Here is a 22,056-nt window from a genome sequence, read left to right on the forward strand (position 1 = left end):
AGGTAAAATCTCATTTTCATCAAAAGTCGTATATTGGTGTGTCTGAAGACCTTTGAAATGATCAGAGTTAGAGGATCATTCAAGAACAAGATCATCTATAATGTAAAGCTCTGTGTAAATTACAAAGACAATGATGAATTATATCAGGTGTTAGATGTTTCTGAAGCGTACTACTGAGAAGATGCACAACCAAAAGTAATAAAATTCTGGGGCAATCATCAGCCATCCACCCCCATATTTTATAGTGTCTGGGTGTGTTGAGTGTTCTGCCAGTGGTTACTGACAATGAATGAATTAATAAACATTTGAATAAAATTGCATTCATTTTAAGCATTCTTTACAAGTATCAATATGTTTGCAATGTTACGTGAAAGTACCGTGAATTAAATCTAGACACTGACGGTTGTTTTTATTACAATACATTGTACTAGTTTCCCTATTATATACATTTGCATTCTTGCCATTCCCTTGAAGGGTGCTGTTATTTCAGGAGTTGACCTCCTTACCCAAAAGAGGGCAACAGTATCATGTCACATCATTAAAAACATTAAGGACATTAAGGCAGCTACTTTTGAGAGTAACACACGGGTTGCACAGGGTTTGATCCTGGCCTCAATCCTGTGAGCATGGAGTTCTTCCTGTGATTTGGGGGTTTCTTTCAGGTACTCCAGTTTTCCCCACCAGCCAAAGACATGCGTTTTAGGCAGATTGGCATCTCTAAATTGTCCATATTGGACATATATGGAAGCTATAAATTGTTTCTCATAATGGATAATAGTGAGGGGAAAAAAGCTATAATAACATACATTATAACTAATGTATGTTATTATGTTATAAACAACATAACAATAACTGAACTAAACTGTACAGAGCACAATACACACACACACACACACACACACACACACACACACACGCACACACGCACACACATGCACAATCAACTGTATGGACTGCAAATGACCCACACCAAATGCACACTCTTCCAATTTACATCCATGTCTACAGCACCATCATATCAAACTGTTTACATGCTGTTTTGCACACTGTTTTTGCTCTTTGCACATGCTGTCTCACATTTCAGTCGGTTGCTGTTTTGAAAAATACTTTATATTAACTCATGTAACTGCTGCTATAATACTAATGTGTTCATTCTAGTATTTCTGCACACATAATATTGTTTGGACATACAGTATTTACACTGATCGGTGCTGTTTTTGTGTATTGTCTTGTATTTATTGTTTGCACTGTCTTTTGTCCTGCACTGTATTTCTGTCTTGTCCTGCATTGTCTTTCTGTCTTTTTGTCTTGTCCTGCACTGTCTTTCTGTCTTGTCCTGCACTGTCTTTCTCTCTTTTGTCCTGCACTATCATTCTGTCTTGTCCTGCATTGTCTTTCTGTCTTTTTGTACTGTCCTACAGTCTTTCTGTCTTTTTGTCTTGTCCTGCACTCTCTTTCTGTCTTTTTGTCTTGTCCTGTACTGTCTTTCTGTCTCTGTCTGTCTTGACTTGACATTAACAAGCAGTGCTCCCACATGGTTGCAGTGTTGAAGAAAAGTATCCGAACATGTTGCTCAAATTGATCCTAGTACTTGATTCTATTTAATGTATGCTTCAGTGAATTAAAGAGGCAAACAAATCACAACAAAATAGGATTAGGTGTGTCTTTAGTACGCATGCGCGTATCAATGGACGCTACAACCGTCACCATGGCTTCCAGCGTCCTAACTGTATCCAAACCTCACAAATCCCAGATAGACATCCTGTCCACAACCTGATTTATTAACACGACGCCTGCTTTTCTTTAAATTCAGGAAGAAGTCCTCATCAGGGTTAAAATGACAGTCCATTTTAAGGTATGTCAGTTCCTTGTAATTACACAAACGGCTCATTTTACGTCACTGGATTTAAAGTAACGGCTCTAAAGCTGAGTCTGCGGTTGGTTTCGCTTTTGTCTGATCCAAATAAACAGGAGAGGGAAGGAGGGAATCCATGAGGGGTAAAGTAGTTAATATTGCTCTTTGTTTTCGTAGATTTCCTTCAAAGATTTTTTAATGTTTTAAACACTGGAGAGATTTGCACCATACACAAATACGGCTATGTGTCTTTTCTATCAAAAACAAAACACAACAAGGGTACATATCGCGGAAGTAATAACAACAATACACTGCAGCAGCAACAACAAACGAGTATTGAAGCTAAGGCTAATCTCGTGCACTGGCGCGAGATAAAGAAGTTTCCAGAAAATCTGTTAGCCAGTTAAGCTAAACATGGATTATAGCTCGTGACTGAAAACAATCCCCCTGTAAGGCGCAAGGTGTGGGTTATTAAGGTTAAACAACGTTCAGAAGAAGTGTTGTAGTGTTGAAGCAAAGAGCCTTGTAGTGATTTTGAGTTGTTCACTATTGCGAGGTTACTTTTGTGTTTCTAACATCACACAGGGAATCAGCAGGCATCGGAGTAAACATAAGGCGAGGCGAGTGAGAGACGCGTCACCGCAGCGAGCAATGCGATTGGCTGGACTGCCCTCTGATCAACTGGGTGAGACAGGCAACACACCACAGACCTCCTCTCCTCTCTGTCCCAAACACACCACAGACCTCCTCTCCAACACACCACAGACCTCCTCTCCTCTCTGTCCCAAACACACCACAGACCTCCTCTCCTCTCTGTCCCAAACACACCACAGACCTCCTCTCCAACACACCACAGACCTCCTCTCCTCTCTGTCCCAAACACACCACAGACCTCCTCTCTGTCCCAAACACACCACAGACCTCCTCTCCAACACACCACAGACCTCCTCTCCTCTCTGTCCCAAACACACCACAGACCTCCTCTCTGTCCCAAACACACCACAGACCTCCTCTCTGTCCCAAACACACCACAGACCTCCTCTCTGTCCCAAACACACCACAGACCTCCTCTCCAACACACCACAGACCTCCTCTCCTCTCTGTCCCAAACACACCACAGACCTCCTCTCCTCTCTGTCCCAAACACACCACAGACCTCCTCTCTGTCCCAAACACACCACAGACCTCCTCTCTGTCCCAAACACACCACAGACCTCCTCTCCAACACACCACAGACCTCCTCTCTGTCCCAAACACACCACAGACCTCCTCTCCAACACACCACAGACCTCCTCTCCTCTCTGTCCCAAACACACCACAGACCTCCTCTCTGTCCCAAACACACCACAGACCTCCTCTCCAACACACCACAGACCTCCTCTCCTCTCTGTCCCAAACTCTCTCTGTCAACACACCACAGACCTCCTCTCTGTCCCAAACACACCACAGACCTCCTCTCTGTCCCAAACACACCACAGACCTCCTCTCCTCTCTGTCCCAAACACACCACAGACCTCCTCACCTCTCTGTCCAAAACACACCACAGACCTCCTCTCCTCTCTGTCCCAAACACACCACAGACCTCCTCTCCTCTCTGTCCCAAACACACCACAGACCTCCTCTCTGTCCCAAACACACCACAGACCTCCTCTCTGTCCCAAACACACCACAGACCTCCTCTCCAACACACCACAGACCTCCTCTCCTCTCTGTCCCAAACACACCACAGACCTCCTCTCCTCTCTGTCCCAAACACACCACAGACCTCCTCTCTGTCCCAAACACACCACAGACCTCCTCTCCAACACACCACAGACCTCCTCTCCTCTCTGTCCCAAACACACCACAGACCTCCTCTCTGTCCCAAACACACCACAGACATCCTCTCCAACACACCACAGACATCCTCTCCTCTCTGTCCCAAACACACCATAGACCTCCTCTCCTCTCTGTCCCAAACACACCACAGACCTCCTCTCTGTCCCAAACACACCACAGACCTCCTCCAACACACCACAGACCTCCTCTCCAACACACCACAGATCTCCTCTCCTCTCTGTCCCAAACACACCACAGACCTCCTCTCCAAGACACCACAGACCTCTCCTCTCTGTCCCAAACACACCACAGACATCCTCTCCAACACACCACAGACCTCCTCTCCTCTCTGTCCCAAACACACCACAGACCTCCTCTCCAACACACCACAGACCTCCTCTCCTCTCTGTCCCAAACACACCACAGACCTCCTCTCCTCTCTGTCCCAAACACACCACAGACCTCCTCTCTGTCCCAAATACACCACAGACCTCCTCACATCTCTGTCCCAAACACACCACAGACCTCCTCTCTGTCCCAAACACACCACAGACATCCTCTCCAACACACCACAGACATCCTCTCCTCTCTGTCCCAAACACACCATAGACCTCCTCTCCTCTCTGTCCCAAACACACCACAGACCTCCTCTCTGTCCCAAACACACCACAGACCTCCTCCAACACACCACAGACCTCCTCTCCTCTCTGTCCCAAACACACCACAGACCTCCTCTCTGTCCCAAACACACCACAGACCTCCTCTCCAACACACCACAGACCTCCTCTCCTCTCTGTCCCAAACACACCACAGACCTCCTCTCTGTCCCAAACACACCACAGACCTCCTCTCTGTCCCAAACACACCACAGACCTCCTCTCCTCTCTGTCCCAAACACACCACAGACCTCCTCTCTGTCCCAAACACACCACAGACCTCCTCTCTGTCCCAAACACACCACAGACCTCCTCTCCTCTCTGTCCCAAACACACCACAGATCTCCTCTCCTCTCTGTTCCAAACACACCACAGACCTCCTCTCTGTCCCAAACAATGTCTGGAACGGATCATGACCTGCTCTCTATTCCTTACACATGAATCAATAAATCATTTACTAATTTCCAATCTGTTATCCTTCCATGAGCTACTTTATATCCTTTCATGTCACTGAGTTAAATATTTTGGTGTACAAAGCCCTAGTGAGTAAATATGACTACATTTATTCTATAAAGTATAGAAGTATAGGAGAGTATAACACAGTGAACGATTAGGTCTATGGGCAAACCTTTATTTATCCTCCTCAGCTGCTCTGATTTAAACTGAGAAACAATTATAAATGCAGTAGACTATTTTCTGCCACTATATTTTTAGGACATTTCCATTTCATATTGAATTTGACAAATGGAGATGATACATGCGATGTACAAAAACTACAGAGGTCTCATGAATTTAGATTCTGAAACTTACTTTAAGGACATTCTTACCCAACAGAATCCTTCATCATCAGTCATTTATTTTTTTAACAAATCATTTTTAAAAGCTCATAATTTGATTACAGCCTTCAGTGTATGCTTTAGGGTTTCTTCTGGTTTCTCAACTTGTCCAAAGATATGTGTTGGCTGATTGGCATTTCTAAATTGCCCATAATGCGTGTGTCCGCAATTATGCCATGGTTTGGTTCCCCATCCAAGGTGTCCCCTGCCTTGAGCCCCGAGTCTCCATTATAGGCTCTCCATTATAGGCTCAGGTTCTGTAAGTGGATCGATGGGGCAGATCCCCTGTCTATTCTTCATGAACCCCTTTAGGAACAATAACTCTAGAGAATAATTTGGACAGTCATTTGCACACAATTACGCTTACTGACATTAAAGTTTAGGAGAGCATTTTAGAGTGTTTTAGTTCTACACTATTCTCCATTACTCTAAATGATGCTGTTTTGACTGATAGACACTAAATGTGCATGATTTACATTTTATTTAATTTGCAGACACCTTTATACAAAGTAGTTTGGAACAATTTTGCTGAGCATAAGAAGATTAAGGGCCTTTTCAAATACCCAGCAGTAGCAGCTATTTGGTAGCAAGATTCAAGCTCACAAACTTCTGATCAGTATATCAGAGCTCTAACCGCTCAATAATATGATAATAAATTAATAAAAACAATGATTACACAAATTTTAATAGTCAATACATATATAACAATTGGAATAAAATCCTTAGATAAAAGCTAATTATAATGTGTCTGAATCTATAGTCTCCTGATTAATTCAGTATGTAATAACACAGTATGCAGATGCTCTGCTCAGGTGAAACAGCTGTTCAACAAGCCATCATTAAGTCATGCCAATTTAAACAGATGCTTCAGTAGATATGTGCATCTTATCTGGCAAATACTGTACCTTTGATCCCTCTGTTCTCATTCCTTTCACTGCATTCTCTGATGGAGGGGTAAAGATGTGAAGAAAGGAAATGAGAAACTGCAGTTAAAGGAATTAAAAGCACCCCAGGGGCATGGGATATAAAACTTGAGTGCACACAATTTAGGCCTTATAAAGTCTGTATACAATTTCTATACAGACGTACGGAACTATAAAAAATGCATTTTAAAAAATAAATGTGGAAATGTGCACACTGTCATGCATATTTTTGGCTTATGCACACTGTTACAAATGTAGTACACTTCATTTAAAATCATGCTTTTCACAATTCTGAATTAAACAAAGTGATTCCCCATGACAGGGCAGGTGTTACAGTGAATTCATCATGGGTATGAGTATCCTAGGCATGCTTTCATAAAAAACATGATGTTAACAGAATTCTACTACCATGGTGTGTAGTCTGTAATGTAAACTAGCTTTGGTTGCTAACATAACGAACAAAAAGTAGTCTATGGACAGAACAATGACTTAAGTGTAGCAGTTTTATTGGTTTAAAACCTGGCACGTTAATACAGAATTCATTTATTGTGACTGCAACACAGATGTGCTTATATTGAAAATGTTACTACAGCTTCAAGCACGACTTTAGTACAGCAGCTATCCGTTTTATAAGAATTTAGCATTAGACTCAAAAAGGACACCCAGTGATTATTTCTAAAGCCCTTTTCAATAAAGTATGAGTGTGCTTCTGTGTATAAAATGTGGTCTATTGCTAGACTCGCTAATGACACACTAATGAGAGAGCATTTATTTTAGAAAATGAGGATTTTTTAAGCTCTTGACGATGGCTGGTTAATGAGCCAGTTTTCAATTCTGAAGGACCATTCTTTAAGAAACGTGTTATGAAATAAAGAATCGCAAATAGATTTACACCAAAGTACAAATTATTGTACCTGCCCAATGTCCCAAACTGTCATTATACAAATATTATTGACTCCTGTAGTTTTGATGTGTAAAGACTTGCTTTTTTATTTCAGAATGCTTAGAAATACTTATCTAACACAAGTCAGTCTTGCTATATTTCTTCCCAACAAAGTTCTAGACTGGTTCTTAGTCTGTGACCTAGTGAACCACTATTGCTGTGTTCATTGATAGAGATTTCAAAAGCACTTTACGTTGATCTGGATGAGGGCGTCTGCCAAATGCCATAAATGTAAACGTAAATATTTCCTTTTTGTCTAAAGGAACTTGCAAAGAGCCCCAGTTTCAATCTAAGAAGAGAGCCCTCTTGAACCCACCTCAAGTGCCCTCTTCCCTACAGTTGGGAGCTCCAGGTGCTTTAACCAGGAGGCAGATTACAACCCGACCTGCTTCGCCTCCAGCTGTAGCACTCCAGAGTCAAGCAGGCAGTGTAGAGAATGTAGAAACCCCTCTAGCCCCGAGACCATCCAAACCAACAAGAACCTCAGAAACGACTCCGGTCCAGGAAGAATGCTCTTCTGGTCATCTGTCCAAAGTATCTGATGACCAGGAGGCACAAAAACAACCAGCAGACGTGGTGAGCACAATTTACACTTGTAGTTTAGCAGAAAGAGGGGAAACAATTATTATCATTTACTTGCAACAATGTACAAATTATAACAAAGATTATCAATTGTTGTGTGTTGACCAATTCTATGCACTGAAGTAGTAATTCTTTAGTAATATTTGATATATTTATTAATCTGTTCTTACCACTGTCTTGTCAGGCATATCAGTTTATGGTAGGCAACAGTATACTTGCTGCACAGGAATGCCTAGTATATGTTAAGTTAGAAATGTTTTGTATGCTGTTCCACAGGTTAACCATGTACTGAGGAGGAAGGCAGGCCTGAAGTCAGAGCGCCAGAGGAATGTCTACCGGAACTCTGAGTATCAGAGACAGTTTCAGTGGAAAAATCCTGCAGCTGAATCACCTCTTCTCACTGCCCAAGAGGTACTTGCACGGCACATAACAGTTCGTCTTCACAGAGAGCTGTAGTTGCAGTTCAGTTATTGTTAACAATATTACTGTCAAATTATACTATCTGAAATGCTTTGTTAAAATTATGCATCTGTTCAAGAAGGATAATAACCATTATCACCACTAGATGGAAGCAGAGAGTTAATTTATGCCGCATAATTTGTACCGGAAAACTGTAATGAGCATGATGAGCCTTTATTTGAGGTGGATTGTTAATGGTTTTTAATAATGGCCCTAAGCACACTCATGGGCTAAAATGTAACACATCTATTTCTATATTCTTTATTTCTACCACCTGTTCTAGATATTGTACTCCAGCAACAGATCGATCCCACCTTTTAAGTCCAATCCAGTAGTAATGGAGACTGAATACAAGAGGAGCTTTAAAGGATCCCCTCCACCCAGAGGCCCACGCCTACGAAGAGACATGGAACTAAATGAGGATCCACCTCTCAAAATGGAGAATATCCACCCAGAGCAGGTACTGGGGTTTATATTATAGTGAGCATTTGCTAGGAGTTGATTTCATACACAATATGTAATATAAGATATAATAAGTTTTCTTCCTTCTTCCTCTTTTGTACTTTTCATATGGCACAAATGACAGAATAAAAAGAAGAAACAACGGCATCGACGACTCAGCAGGAAGTCAATCCCCAAAGAGAAAACTTGTCATTCAGAGCCACAGGCCTTAGAGCAGAAACCGGAGACACCACAAGACCAAAAAGCTGTTTCACCCAAAGTGGTGAGGTGTGTGTATGACACCCTTTGTTAGATAATACATATGACCTTATAATGGTATAAGGTCAAAAAAGATATTTGTTTACAGCATAGGACACAATATATCTTTTCGCCTTTTGCAGGAAGCTGAAGACTGAATATAGCTCAAACTTCCGCTCTCCTCTTCAATACTTCTGCAGAGATGGTGCCTGGGTCAGAACTGTAGGAGAGGAGGTAGGATGACTAACCTCACCTCCTTCACCCTTACACTAACAGTATATTTGTTATATTATAGTTTTTGGTTCAACCGTCCATCGGCATTTCAGTTAATACCACTTTGCTAATTAATTCTTCAAATTGATCGGACACAAGGCGTTGATTCATTTTGCATAACAGCAAATATGATAAAGGTGCCTGCTCTTTTTCCAGTTATGTATTAATGCACTCGTTCTGATACGTTCTTGTTTCTATAGTAACAGCTAATTCACATGGACCTGTATAGAGGACACTCCACACAACTTTGACTAATAATAAAACGATTAAAAGTGTGTTGCTATTTAAGAAGGGAAGCATCTGATAATTGAGATGGTAAAGTTTTATTTTAGGAGATAATTATTTAACCTAAGATTTTTCCAGTATCAGTTCTTTGTAACAGTCTTCAGAGTCTCAGTCTTCAGAGTCGGAGCTTTCTGTTTTTTTTGTTTTTTTTTTTTATAACAATCTCTGTTATAAAGAAAAAAAGCTTCATAAGAAAAAACTTTTGTTTGGGAACTGTAACTCTGCTTCATCTGGGACTGCATCACCTTTAATTATTTTCCTATAACAGTATGCCTGAAGTGGAGGAAAAAAAAAGAAATCATAAGCTGTGGAAGCTACTGTATGGTGAATTAAGAGTATGTTTCAGATGCTAGCAGATGGTGGCACCATGGTTTTACTAATCAGTTATTTGTGTTATCAATCCTACAGGTTCATGAGTGGTATCATGAGGTAAATGATCTTCATACCGTTTCATTCTCTCTTTTGTTGCTCTGGTCTTAGGTGGCTTCACATTTACTATTAAAATGTGCTCAAGGCTGTGTGGTTTGCTGGCCCTTTCTGCTTTGCTCAGCTCATGGCCACATACACACACACAAGGAGAGAGAGAAAGATAAAGAAATCATATTAATTGCAGGATTCATGCGGTGTAGTAAAGACACCTATAGCTCCCCAAAACACCACCTGTCTGCTTATTCCCAGCCCCACGTCCTACACACATACAGCTTTAACTTTATAACTAACCGGCAATGTGAACTAGCAATGTCTCGTTGCTCTACCCTCCTGCTTATGTACTTATTTACCACTAATAACTGAATCCTTTTTCTCAAGCATAATTACCACTAATCAGTTTGTGTGACAGCCTAGGAAATTTCACTTAAAAATTTAAATTTTATCAGTATGAAAAACATCTAATATCTTCAATTATCATAGAATCGGAGTATCATGGTAAAGGAGTATCAAAGGCCTGCTAAACAAAACTGAGCAGTAGGACAGACTGTTCTTAGGATTGTTCTTGGAGCCCTCTGTGATAAGGAATACCACTATTATAGGGCTCTTAATAAAAACCCTTAAGTTTGAAGAACTGTAGAACTCTTTAGGGTTTTACAAAGGGTCAACATTATTTCAAGAAAATTCCACCAGGTGCAAGAAAAAATAATGGTGAATGTTGATGGAACTGATGGCTGACTTTCCCCCAGATATACAGCAACTATAAAAAAAAGGGCAAATCAAAAGTCTAAGTCACCACTAGTTAACTAAGAGAACCTCCTCATTTTTTTACAACCCAATGATACTACAGTCCCTAAATTTTCTTTCTGTTGGCCCACAAGACAGAAGCTCATAGGTCCAAAGTTTAGAGTAAAGCAAAAGTAACTGTTACCAGAAGTAATTACACAAGGATTCAGTTCATCCTCCTTATGCCTTTTGCCCTTCTGGTTATTTATTTATTTATTTATTTTTTTGATGATGGGTTATAAAGTATATAAAAAGTAGTAGTCTTTAGTAGACAATTAAACAAATAAAAATCAATGTGCACTCTTTTAAAGATTTTTTTGTTTGTCAGAAATAATTGAGCAATGATCAACAGCTTTCCCAGACTGTCACACATATATTATGACAAACATCATATTGAATCCTAACGAGTCACATAATGTTACCCACCAAACGATTAGAAGTAACTGATGGGGAAATGCAAATGTCTAATGTGGCCTGTTTCTATTTTTGTCAAGCTAAGTGAGTTACTAATAATGGAGTTATATAAGGTCATTCATCTCCAGTCTTCAGTTCTAGTAATTTGTGTGCTGCACACCCTCTCATTCCATCTGGGCAACGATAAGGCCCAATGATGTCATGTTAATACTTGTGTACTTTACAACAGAAATGTGTATGTATGTGAAAATGAGACTTTCACTGTTAATGAGTCATCAAGTTAGCAAGTAACCAGCCTTCGTTCCACAGAACTTCTAGCTGCATGTGGTTTAGCTGTTTTTTTTTTTAATGTACACGATGTACAGGAATTAAAACTTTGCATTGTGCATAACACCTTATTTTATTTTATTTTATTTTATTTTATTTTATTAGTTGGATTCCATGCATTGGTTACATTTATAGTATTTAAAAAAAAAGGAAAATGTTTCCATAAAACCATCATATACTTTACTTATATTTTCATATACTATTATAGATTTGTGATACTGTAGTGTTAAATCCTCTGTGCCACACTTTCTGGATTCTGTTCAAATTGCCATTGCATCCGATTTTTGTTGGGTTAATGCATGTTATATAATCTAATCCATTATACCCGTATTTCTTTAAAAATAAAAACTGTCACCATAGCAATGATATGTTGTTATAAATGCTTACTTTTGTTCTAGGACATGCTGGTACACTTACAGTGAAGTCATTTGTATATGACAAAATATCCATTTGATTCAACACACATTACTCTCTGCCTGCTTTACCATCTGAACCGATCTGTTTTTACACAAAGCAGGCTAATTAGCCAGATTTCTGCATATAAGAAAGTGATTGAATGAGAATCAGTTATGAAAGCACAGATACTTTAATGGTTTTGTGCTCAGTGTAGACTGTTTTGGGTTGAAAATGTGTGCCTGTGCTTTATTAGGTGCGGGAGTTGCGAGAGAAAGCAGAAGCCTATAGAAAGAGGGCCTGGGGTACTCACTTCTCCCGGCAGCACCTGAGTCAGATCCTATCTGAGCAGAACTGCCTATGGGAAGCATCTAGTGGTTCTTCTCCCTCCACACTCACTGATGATGACATTCATTCCACCAGAAGTCCCGTCATCGAGGCCCTGGACCTGGCCAGGTACACTGAGAATGACTCCAGTTATATTAGACTGTAACTAATCTCAATCTCATCCCTAAAATAGGCAAATGTAACCATAGCAACCACAGCAGATTTGAGAGAAAGGGGTCAGTAGAATAGATTATATCCAATTGATTGGCATTATAGTCATAATAAATGGATGAAATCTTGGATATTAAAGTCATATTTAAAGAGATTACGGAAAAAATCCTCATGACTGAAACAATAGGTTACTTCCAAGATTCAACACAACACTAGGTGAATACCTCTACATTTTAAACTGTTGCCTTCTGTCTGTGTCACTCATCCCTATCTTTCAATGCTTTCGATTTTCTGCGTCCCTTCCCATGCACTATATACACAATATATTATTAAATACATCTCATAACTTCTCATAACTGATGGTTTCACAGTTTTACTGCATTGTGATAGCCATAACCATTCCTGACACTATAACAAACATTTTATAACTAATTGTTCGGTTTATAGCAGCTCTTTTTATCAATCACTTTATGAGAGGAGCTGTTATGTTTTCTGAATGTGTCCTGTAATGTGCTGTTAGTGTCGGGGAGAGGTGTAGCCCCAGTTCTTCCTTGTCCGTGCCTGCAAGTAGGAAAGGCCCTTGTAAAGAGGTAGAGCTTCCCAGCAGCCCCACCCTTCATGGACAGAGGAGAAAAGCATGGGATGAGGAAGTAAATCCTTGTGAGAGGGGTGTGGCTGAGATAAAGCAGCGAAAGAAGGAGCAGCCAGAGGACATCAATAGGGAAGGAAATATAAATGTGCATTCAGAAGACAACGAGGAAGAGTGAGCTCTAAATTATTTTACTTTTCCAGAATTTCCTAACACTTTATTTCTCAAATTTCATAATTTCTTTTGTTCCGTAAAGGATATTATCCCATGTGACATTGAGAAACTCTAAACATCCTAAAATATAGTGACTTACTATAGAAAATATGTATGATATGAATATGAATATATAATATTTGTTTGACTTCAATCCAAGTAAATTATTGAGTAAGCATCTGCACACAGGTTATTTGGAGTATTGTGTCATATTTTGGTTGTCCTTTCATTCAGGGACATTGGGCCAGAAACACAGCACTTGCCAGATGCAGAAGAGTCAGGAAACTCCAGTGATGAGGGCAGGGTGCCTACTCCCAAACTTAAATCAATGCCAGCTTCACATAGGACTCATCATGATCGCACCACCCCTGCAACTGGTAACCAGCAATAAACACATTCAACTCACGCACATGTGCCATTCTCAGACAAGTAACAAACCTGAAAACATTTTGAAATTCTAAAGTCTGCCTCCTACAGCAGCCAGTGTAATGTTCAGGATCACCAGTAGCTCTATCACCAGGAGCCATTAGAATACAAACTGGCTGGTACATGTTCTAGTAAGTCTTATATGTAAGTGAACTAAAGTAGCGGTGTTCATCAGGACAGGGGATGAGGAAAAAGAAATCGTGTTTCAAAAGAGTGCAAACTTTGTTTTTGTATTCGCAGGCAAAAATGTTTACGTCCTTAAAATGGATATCAGGTTAATTAGATATGGATAAAAATGTCAGGTGGGAAACTGCTGATGTCAATCTGAAGTCAAGTGTATTTTTAGATGAGAACTACAATGGATTTCACCTCTAACCCACTCACACATGTTTAGCAGACTAAACACTCTCCACAAGGGTGAGCTACAACTCAACTAGCTAATATTATGCGCATCATTATTGTATAGGAGAACCTAAACCGTCCTGTACTTTTGGGAACTTCTCATGCTTTGCTCTCACACATTGTGCGTGTTTGAAATAAAAGTTTCTAAACACACCCAACATATTCTACTGCAGCCACAATAGGACAACAGTTTTTACTTTAATTAGCAAGGTTCAATCAGTCGTATAAATAAGAAAAAAGTGTCATGCCTAAAAACTCTTTAAACCCCACATCACAAACAAAATGATGAGGGCTGCAAAGGAAATGGATTGATGTAATGTGGATTTATGAAAGCTGTATAATAAGATATAAATTACTCTTTAGATTTATGGTGTTGCACCTCATGGTAGATTACTATGAAGTGTTATATATTTGAGCCTCATAACATGTTTTAAACACCCACACAAAATGTGTAAGCTGGTTTACTAACAGACTATATACTGTTCGTGCATGTCTTGTCAATTATGCACATTTAGAATAGAAATTCTTTTTATTGTCGCATATATGTTACAGTACAGTGAAATTCTTTCTTCACATATCCCAACTTTGGAGGTTAGAGTCAGAGAACAAGGTCAGATATGATACAGCACCCCTGAAGCAGTGATGGTTAAGGGCCTTGCTCAAGGGCCCAACAGTAGTGTCTAGGTAGTGCTGGGGCTTGAACCCTAATCTACCAATCAACAACTCAGAGCGTTAACCGACTGAGCCACCTCTTTTTCTGTGACGTGACATACGGCTAAGTATGGTGACCCATACTCAGAATTTGTTCTCTGCATTTAACCCATCCAAAGTGCACACACACAGCAGTGAACACACACACACACACCGTGAAAACACCAGGAGCAGTGGGCAGCCATTTATGCGGGGAGCAGTTGGGGGGGTTCCTTGCCTTGCCTTCAGTGGCCGGACCGAGACTCGAACCCACAACCTTAGGGTTAGGAGTCAAAATCTCTAACAATTAAACCATTTCCGGTTTAGCTTAAGATTGTCTCTACCAAAAGGTGCAAAACACAGAGTGGATGTAGTCAATGAAAATAGATTGATTTTGCACCCACAATGCATTTATTTAAATCCTGAAAGTGATTTGGATATGTGCAAATGAAGAGCAGGTAGAGCTCAGTAGAGCAGGTATTAAATCTGCAGAAATCTGTTTGTGTCAGCTTCAGCATTTCCCCCCAATTTTTTAACGTCTTAGAAATGGGAAAATGTATCTAAATTATTACTTAAAATAATGTTAAGTGTCTTAAAATGTTTACTTAATATTACTGTGACAAATATTTAGAAATATAGATATTTCAAAGATTTTCAGGTGATAATTTGAATATTTGTAAGAAGGCCTATTTTTTGTTGAATTGCATTTTACATGGCATAAAATAAAAATAAATGGTTTGCGATATCCTAGGTTTGAGAAAGACCAAACAAACATGAATTAAACTTAAATAGAGAGAGTCTTTCAGTAGTGAATTACAGATTGACATAAAAAATAAACAGTTATACCACAGTATACACAGTATCAAAAACTTTATACCACCCACTCACATATATGCATGACACTGAAGACAAAGAGACAAATGCCTGTGGCCTGGAAATTTCTTTCAGAGATCTGTCAATCATCTTTACTGTACAGAAATATTTGACAGCTTCTTTTATTCAAATTGTTTCACTTTCATTACATCATAAGTTTTAAAAGAAGAACAACCTAACAACTTCCTTTATTCCGATATGTTCAGGTTTTAGCATTAACATTGTTCATTCCAGCTATTGTTTCAGCGGTTTGGTTAACATATGGAAAAACCAAACGACAGGAACTTTTCTCAATTGTCAAAAACGAGACATCAGACTTTCAAGCGTTCTTTTTAAACAACATCCACAGTTTAAATACATAAAGTCCGACAACGTGTAAAGAGATCATGGGATAATTTAAATAGTGTAATTTTAAATTTTAAATGTAATTTTAAATTAAGAACAATACATTTTATGTAATGAAATAAATCCGGCGTAAAAAGAATGTCCACAAACTTCAGTGCTTCGTGAAAGAAGCTGGAAGTTTATAAAGAAACTATTTGTAATTGGGGTTAAAATGCCATGACCTTGTGTAATGAGTGCAACGGAAGAAAGAAATATAGCGTCATATAATGAGTCATCTTTCGGTCTTCTTTCTACATTTGTAGATCATGTTGGATAAAAGTGTCTGAAAACAAATTGTTTAGGTTGGTAAAGAAATAATCTGTACACTTTCTGCTCCTAAATTGTTGATTTCAAATTATATTGCTGTGTCTTTAAGTATAACAGAGGCTGCCACATGATGTTTGAATGCGTATAATGACGAGCTATCGACAGATGTTAAAACTATATGTATGGTTAGAACAGCTTGGTCTTCCTCCTGCCTATAATATAATGACAAAAATGAGTGAAATTGCACGTTTCATGAAACGTTTCTCCTACTAGGTGGTGCTATACTGGTCTCCCCTCCAAAAATTAAATATACCAAGATGTACAGGAGTAGAGAACCACCACTTGGGAAAGTTTACTCACCTTACAGACACCTCAGTTGTGTCTCAGTGCCAGACAGCAAGGTACTGCAATTGCACTAAGCTTATCCAAAAATGTAATAAAAAACTCAGACATTTTTAATAAATCTCTTGTGTACTAGATTCATTTGAAGTTTAATAGCTTTACTGAATAAACAATCAGAAGTGGGAAAATAATTGTGCTAATATAGTAGCTTTTAGCAACACATCTCTCAAATAGTAACTTACTAAAGAAAGCTTTCAGTATGGTTTTATCACAATGAGTGATTATGTGGTTGTGATATCACATAATGCTGCTCAATACCCTTCTCTCATTCTACAGACTGAAGGCGTGAGTTCGTGTCGTTCTCCTCTTGCAGCAGGGATGGCAACAGTAGACCCACTTCCCTTAAGAGAAGACACATGGACTGAGAACTCTCCTGAACGCTTGCTTGATCCGAAACTAGCCAGAAAATCAACTCGCAAAAAAGCAAGCAGCGCTTGGCTCATAGACGCGACCCCATCACATGGCAATAGAATCCAAGGCACAATGAGAAACCCAGAGTTTCTGCATAACGGTATGTTTTCATAGTCCAGTAGGTGAATATCTTCATCACAAAATTTTCTCCTTTCACTCGTGTGACTGCATGGAGTGTGTACAAAAGCCTGACAAACATAATGGCCTTATAAATGTTACAATGAGTCATTTACTGTCCGGGAAAAGAGTGAGGTTAAGTTACCGCTAACAGCATCAGGAGAGAAATTTAGGTCAGTCTCCCATCCCCACGCTTTTTTTTCTGCCTTCTTTTTTTTCATTAACGTGACGAAATGATGTGTTATTTTCCACTGAGGGTCAACTGATGCTCGTCTTGGAAAATTTTGACCATTGATCTTCCTGACTGAGTTAAATTGTGACATAAGTCTGTCCCAGTTGTGTGTGTAAAATGTAGTACAGTCCCCACTCCATCTATTGTCCAGTTTCATGGCTTAACTACTATTATATCAGCTTTGATATTAATGTGACAGATTTTGCCTCTGTTTTCTTTTTTCTCATAAATTTGCCTACATCAAGACATCAGTAGAATTAAAATCTTGCTCTTATAACAATCACAGAATTACAAATTCTGATTGTATTCTGTATAATTGTTATATCATCAGATATATAATGTAAGTGGTATTATGATATAACGATTTCTCTCATCACATTATTTATAGGTAACATAGGAGTACATCGGCCAGACGGAAATATTTTCCTTTCCAGTGACTGTCTATCTGACAACGGTAAAATTCTTACATTAATAATTTGATTCATATGAGAGTGTATTGATGTATACGGTACATTTCCAGGTTCATTTACAAAAGACTTTGTGTCAGCCATTTATCACAAATTGTAAACTTGAATCACTGTTTTCTTTGTCTGTCAGAGTGCACCTTAACCTAGTTCAGTGATTCCTTTGCCTTTTGATGTGGTGCATATACTGGAAGCATTGAATATGTTTTAACTTTGAATGCTCCCAGCCTGGCATTTAATCTTAGAACATATTATAAAGTAATTACTTTGTATTATATTTACTTATTATTTTCTGATCTCTATGCACATTTGGCTAAGGTTTATTTACCATTTTCTTTGTATTTCTAGGCAAACACTTTCATTTTTGCCTCATTCTTTGTCTAAGTTTGGCCTAATAGGCAAGAGTCAAGAAGCTTTTATTGTCATTTCAACCATATATAGCTGTTGCAGTACATAGTAAAATGAGACAACGTTTCTCCAGGACCATGGGTGCTACATAAAACATAGACAGGGCTAGGACTTAGTAAGTTAGTCCTAGCCATATAAAGTGCAACTGTGCAACCTGGTGCAAACAGTGCAGGACAAGACAAACAAGACAGTGCAAGACAATACAAACAAGACAGACAAGACAGTGCAGGACAAAAGACAATACACAAAAAGGTTACAAGACAATACACAAAAGACAGTAAACAAAAAACAGCGCCGACCGACCAGTGTCAATACTGTATTTAAATACTGTAAGTTCAGACAATTATTGCATGCAGTTATATTAGAATGAACAGCAGGTCCAAATGTTATATATGCACAATATGTTCCAAATTTGTTGTTCCAAGTTTTAATTGTACCCACTGTATTTTTTTAGATTTGGATGACAGGATGTCCCAAATCTCATTCCGGTCAGCAGCTTCCTGCTCTATGGCATCCCAGGTATTGGACCGGGCGCAGAAGAGGAAAGAAGACTTCTGGGGAAAGAGTCAATACCATCTCGGGGCTCACACTACTGCAGAAATCACAGCTGCCTACTCACAGCCCTATACTAATGTATAGTGTAAAGTTCAGGGAATTAAATTATACATTTGTCATGTTTTTTATTTGTCTTAAAGTATATTTGATACTTACAATATAGCATGACCACAGACAACGGTTTTAATGAATGTAGATAAATGATCACTTGCCGGTTTTGGGTTTTTTAATGTTGTCTAAAAATCGAATATAAATAAAATTTTGTTCTGCATTTTATACTGTATTCTGATTTCAAATTATTGTCTTGTAAAAGAAAATATAAAGAATATGTGTGCAGACAGGTTTTTTCCAGATGTGTGTTGATAAGGCGTTTTAATTCACTGAAACCTAAAAATAGAATGAATGAGAAATACATATAAATATTAAAACGTCTTATCACTCACACGTATATCACTTACACCTGTTTGCACACATTTCTTATGTGTATATTAGTACTCCACTCTTCTGTATACGGTTGCTAAGTCCAGTCTATTTATGATGGTTATAATGATAAATGAATAATATTTAATATGGTTATTATAAGATTATTATGTTATCATCCGTCACATTTTTTTTTATAATACTTTCAAAGTTTGATAGATGATATAAGTGTTTCTATAAATTGCCTTTATATGTTCTATAGAAAGCCTTATAGTGTCCAAGCAGAAGCTATAAATAACACATTTCTATATGGACTGTTTAGTTGTTTGGGTTTCGGCCACAGACAGGACACGCTTTAGGGAATATTAAGGAACTACAACGTCGCAATTACGTCATGGCAGCAGTGCGCATCACCATCATTTATCATTTTTTTAATTGCATATCTGATTTATTTTCCCTTTTTTAAACAACCTTTATGGCTCTTAGCACCAGTACAAAGCCTCTCATCAGTCTCTTGGCAACCGCTCACTAAAAGATTGCTCAAGCTGCTGAACTGTAAATATAATAAAGAGCCTGTATTATAAGTATACAATGATTAGCATGAAAGCAGACGTTTTTTTTAAGCGTCATCATTGGGGATTTTACAGGAAGTATATTAAAAAAAACACAGGCAATAATAGGATGTTTTCTGGAACTTCTTACTGGATTGCATGTTTCAGGAACTTGGACCATCACAGCGTGCCAATTAACCTGAATCAGAGGTGCTGATAGGTGCATAAAAAGAACATAGCAGGTGTGGAAATGCCAAAATATGAGATATTACACCGCAGTGACGTTTAGATAAGATCTAGGCCAGGCGAGCTCTATATAAACAACTGGGTTATGCTGTTTACCACAAGACACTGACAGAAGACAGTGGAGCTGTTTGTTCAGGTGATCTGATTTGTAAGAGTGTTCAGAACTGATCGACATGTTGGGGAAGATGAAATGCGCTCTGCTTGCTGTGCTGCTTGTGTGGTGCTGCTGCTGCGCTCTCAGTGCGGATGCCCGACCTGCGCGTCTGCGATCGCGCCCTTTGGACAACTCTGATACCTGGAACAACATCATGGTTATGGCTAAACACGTGAGTTTACAGGCCGTGGATGCTCGGTGTTCATGCATTGCTGTTTTGAGATTTGTAATACGGGTGACTTTTACTTCTTGGAGATTTTGCACTCATAAATGTTCCTGTTGCGTTCTGATATCTAGGCGCAAGCGCAGGACCGAGACCATGAGACTCGTCTGATCCCGGTGATTTCGAGCGACAAATTAAAAGTGAGTGTACGAAGTACTGCAAAGGTTTTAAAATCACGGATACACACATCCATTCGTGCATTCATAACTTTTATTCTTACTTCTTTAGGATGGGGATGTTTGCTGCGTCACCATCCAAATCCTAGATTACTACCTCAAGCACATTTTGGACGGTCAGTCGCGTGAAGGTGGAGAGCGTCAGTACCCTCGCCTGCATCTGGTCAAGCCTGATTTGCACAGAGTGGCAAGGGACCTGCAACCACACTGTGTAAGTATTGCGTACTGTATATGTCGATATATAGATGCTACATATATGCATTCAAAATGGCAAGCAAGACTCTCAGATTATTTTCTTCCTATAGTCATAGACATTTTTCTATTTTCTTCTAGAACTCCACGCAAATTGACCTGGAGCACTTGAACACTTTCACACAGAATCTCAAAAGAGCCGGAGAGATGTATAAGGTAGGTTGGTCTAAATGTGCATGAGAATGTGGATATCTAACACACTTTGAGAGCATAGAGGCTAATGATATTGTTACAATTCTTATTTCAGAATAAAACCAAAGCACAGAACAAGGCGATCGGGGAGACTGACATTCTGTTCCATTACCTCTATGAGTCATGCAGAGCCACCAGTGCATCCTAGACCTGTAAAAAGTCTCTGCAATGTGATCTCAAAAAAGGGGGAACTGAACAGTACCATTTCTTGTTGCTGTTGAACCCAGGATTAAATCTGTTGTATCTTTACTGTGTATTTTGCGGCCAGAAAAGTGGATTTACTCTAAAAGCTAATTATTGTCCAATTATGCACATTAACGCTTTTTTTTTTTTTTAATGTAAAGCTGCACAACATCTGCCAGTGAAAGATACAAAAGGTAAAGGTACAAAAGATTAATCCTTAAGGGTACCAACACATTGAAAAAGAAAAAAAAAGTTTAGTAGTATTTTTTTTCTAAATGTGCCATGGACTAATGGAAATACGCCTTTTGTTTCTTTTTACCATGAAAAGTGTTTTAAAATATTTGACATGAAAATGATTATTTATTATGTTTTATTTATTAGCTTTATTTATTCAACATTGTGTGATGACTATAAATTATTAAGGTTTGTATTGACAGTATAGGTTTCACACACCGTGTGAACAGGGTCCTTATGACTTAAAGCCACACAAGTGGACACCAACATAACACTTGGATTGTACTTCCAATGTCAGAGTAAGAGAATGTAAATGCATTGTAAAAGCATTCCTATGTACTTTTTATTTTTTGCCATTATTATGTATTTTAAATTGAGTTCTAAATTGTTGACATAACTCTTATCAACATATTTATATGCATATTCACAATAAAAGCTTTAAAAACAAAAATCTGTCCCTATGCTATGTGCTATGCTATGTGATATAAAACCTTTCAGCAAATGACGTGAACGAAGTGAAACTGACTAAACACCCCTTATTTTCAAGAGGCAATAAATAAATCGTCATTAGGAGTAAATTTAGACTACAGCTATATTAAACCCTTTAGTATTATTAATATATCTACATTTTCTCTATGCTTCACTACATCTGCCTCTACACGATAGGTAATAAATAATACACCTTTAGATGAATAACTGAATAATAAGACATGATTTTAAGGGGTTTTCCAGTTTGTTGCCATAATGACAAATTATCCACAACCTATTTGTCTGGACCAAAAAGAATCATTAAAACAGAATTCAATGATTCTTTTTCTA

At 38.7% G+C, this 22,056-nt stretch overlaps 2 protein-coding genes across 7 annotated transcripts; both read left to right on the top strand.

Moving 5' to 3' along the window:
• The first annotated feature begins 1,698 nt into the window (after nt 1-1,698).
• Nucleotides 1,699-18,879, top strand: mdm1 (Mdm1 nuclear protein). Of its 6 annotated transcripts, none has more exons than XM_060889768.1 (15): nt 1,699-1,855; nt 2,441-2,540; nt 7,294-7,607; nt 7,890-8,024; nt 8,356-8,532; nt 8,659-8,807; nt 8,915-9,005; nt 9,738-9,758; nt 11,932-12,131; nt 12,745-12,936; nt 13,210-13,352; nt 16,291-16,418; nt 16,696-16,930; nt 17,568-17,633; nt 18,506-18,879. In XM_060889768.1, exons 1-15 carry the CDS (start codon nt 1,838-1,840, stop codon nt 18,688-18,690), a joined length of 2,154 nt encoding a protein of 717 aa, XP_060745751.1. In that variant the 5' UTR covers nt 1,699-1,837; the 3' UTR covers nt 18,691-18,879. The 6 variants fall into 6 exon arrangements, with proteins under 6 accessions (XP_060745751.1, XP_060745747.1, XP_060745749.1 ...); XM_060889764.1 differs by having other exon boundaries at nt 1,700-1,855; nt 12,694-12,936; nt 18,506-18,876; XM_060889765.1 differs by having other exon boundaries at nt 1,701-1,855; nt 8,659-8,801; nt 12,694-12,936; nt 18,506-18,875.
• Nucleotides 18,880-19,900: 1,021 nt separating this feature from the next.
• il22 (interleukin 22) lies at nt 19,901-21,688 on the top strand. Its single transcript, XM_060889650.1, has 5 exons — nt 19,901-20,149; nt 20,275-20,340; nt 20,429-20,587; nt 20,710-20,784; nt 20,876-21,688. The coding sequence occupies exons 1-5, from the start codon at nt 19,997-19,999 to the stop codon at nt 20,966-20,968; spliced, it is 546 nt and encodes a 181-aa protein (XP_060745633.1). The 5' UTR covers nt 19,901-19,996; the 3' UTR covers nt 20,969-21,688.
• Nucleotides 21,689-22,056: the final 368 nt, after the last annotated feature.

This window comes from Tachysurus vachellii, chromosome 16 (assembly GCF_030014155.1).
Source record: "Tachysurus vachellii isolate PV-2020 chromosome 16, HZAU_Pvac_v1, whole genome shotgun sequence".
Lineage (NCBI taxonomy): Eukaryota > Metazoa > Chordata > Actinopteri > Siluriformes > Bagridae > Tachysurus > Tachysurus vachellii.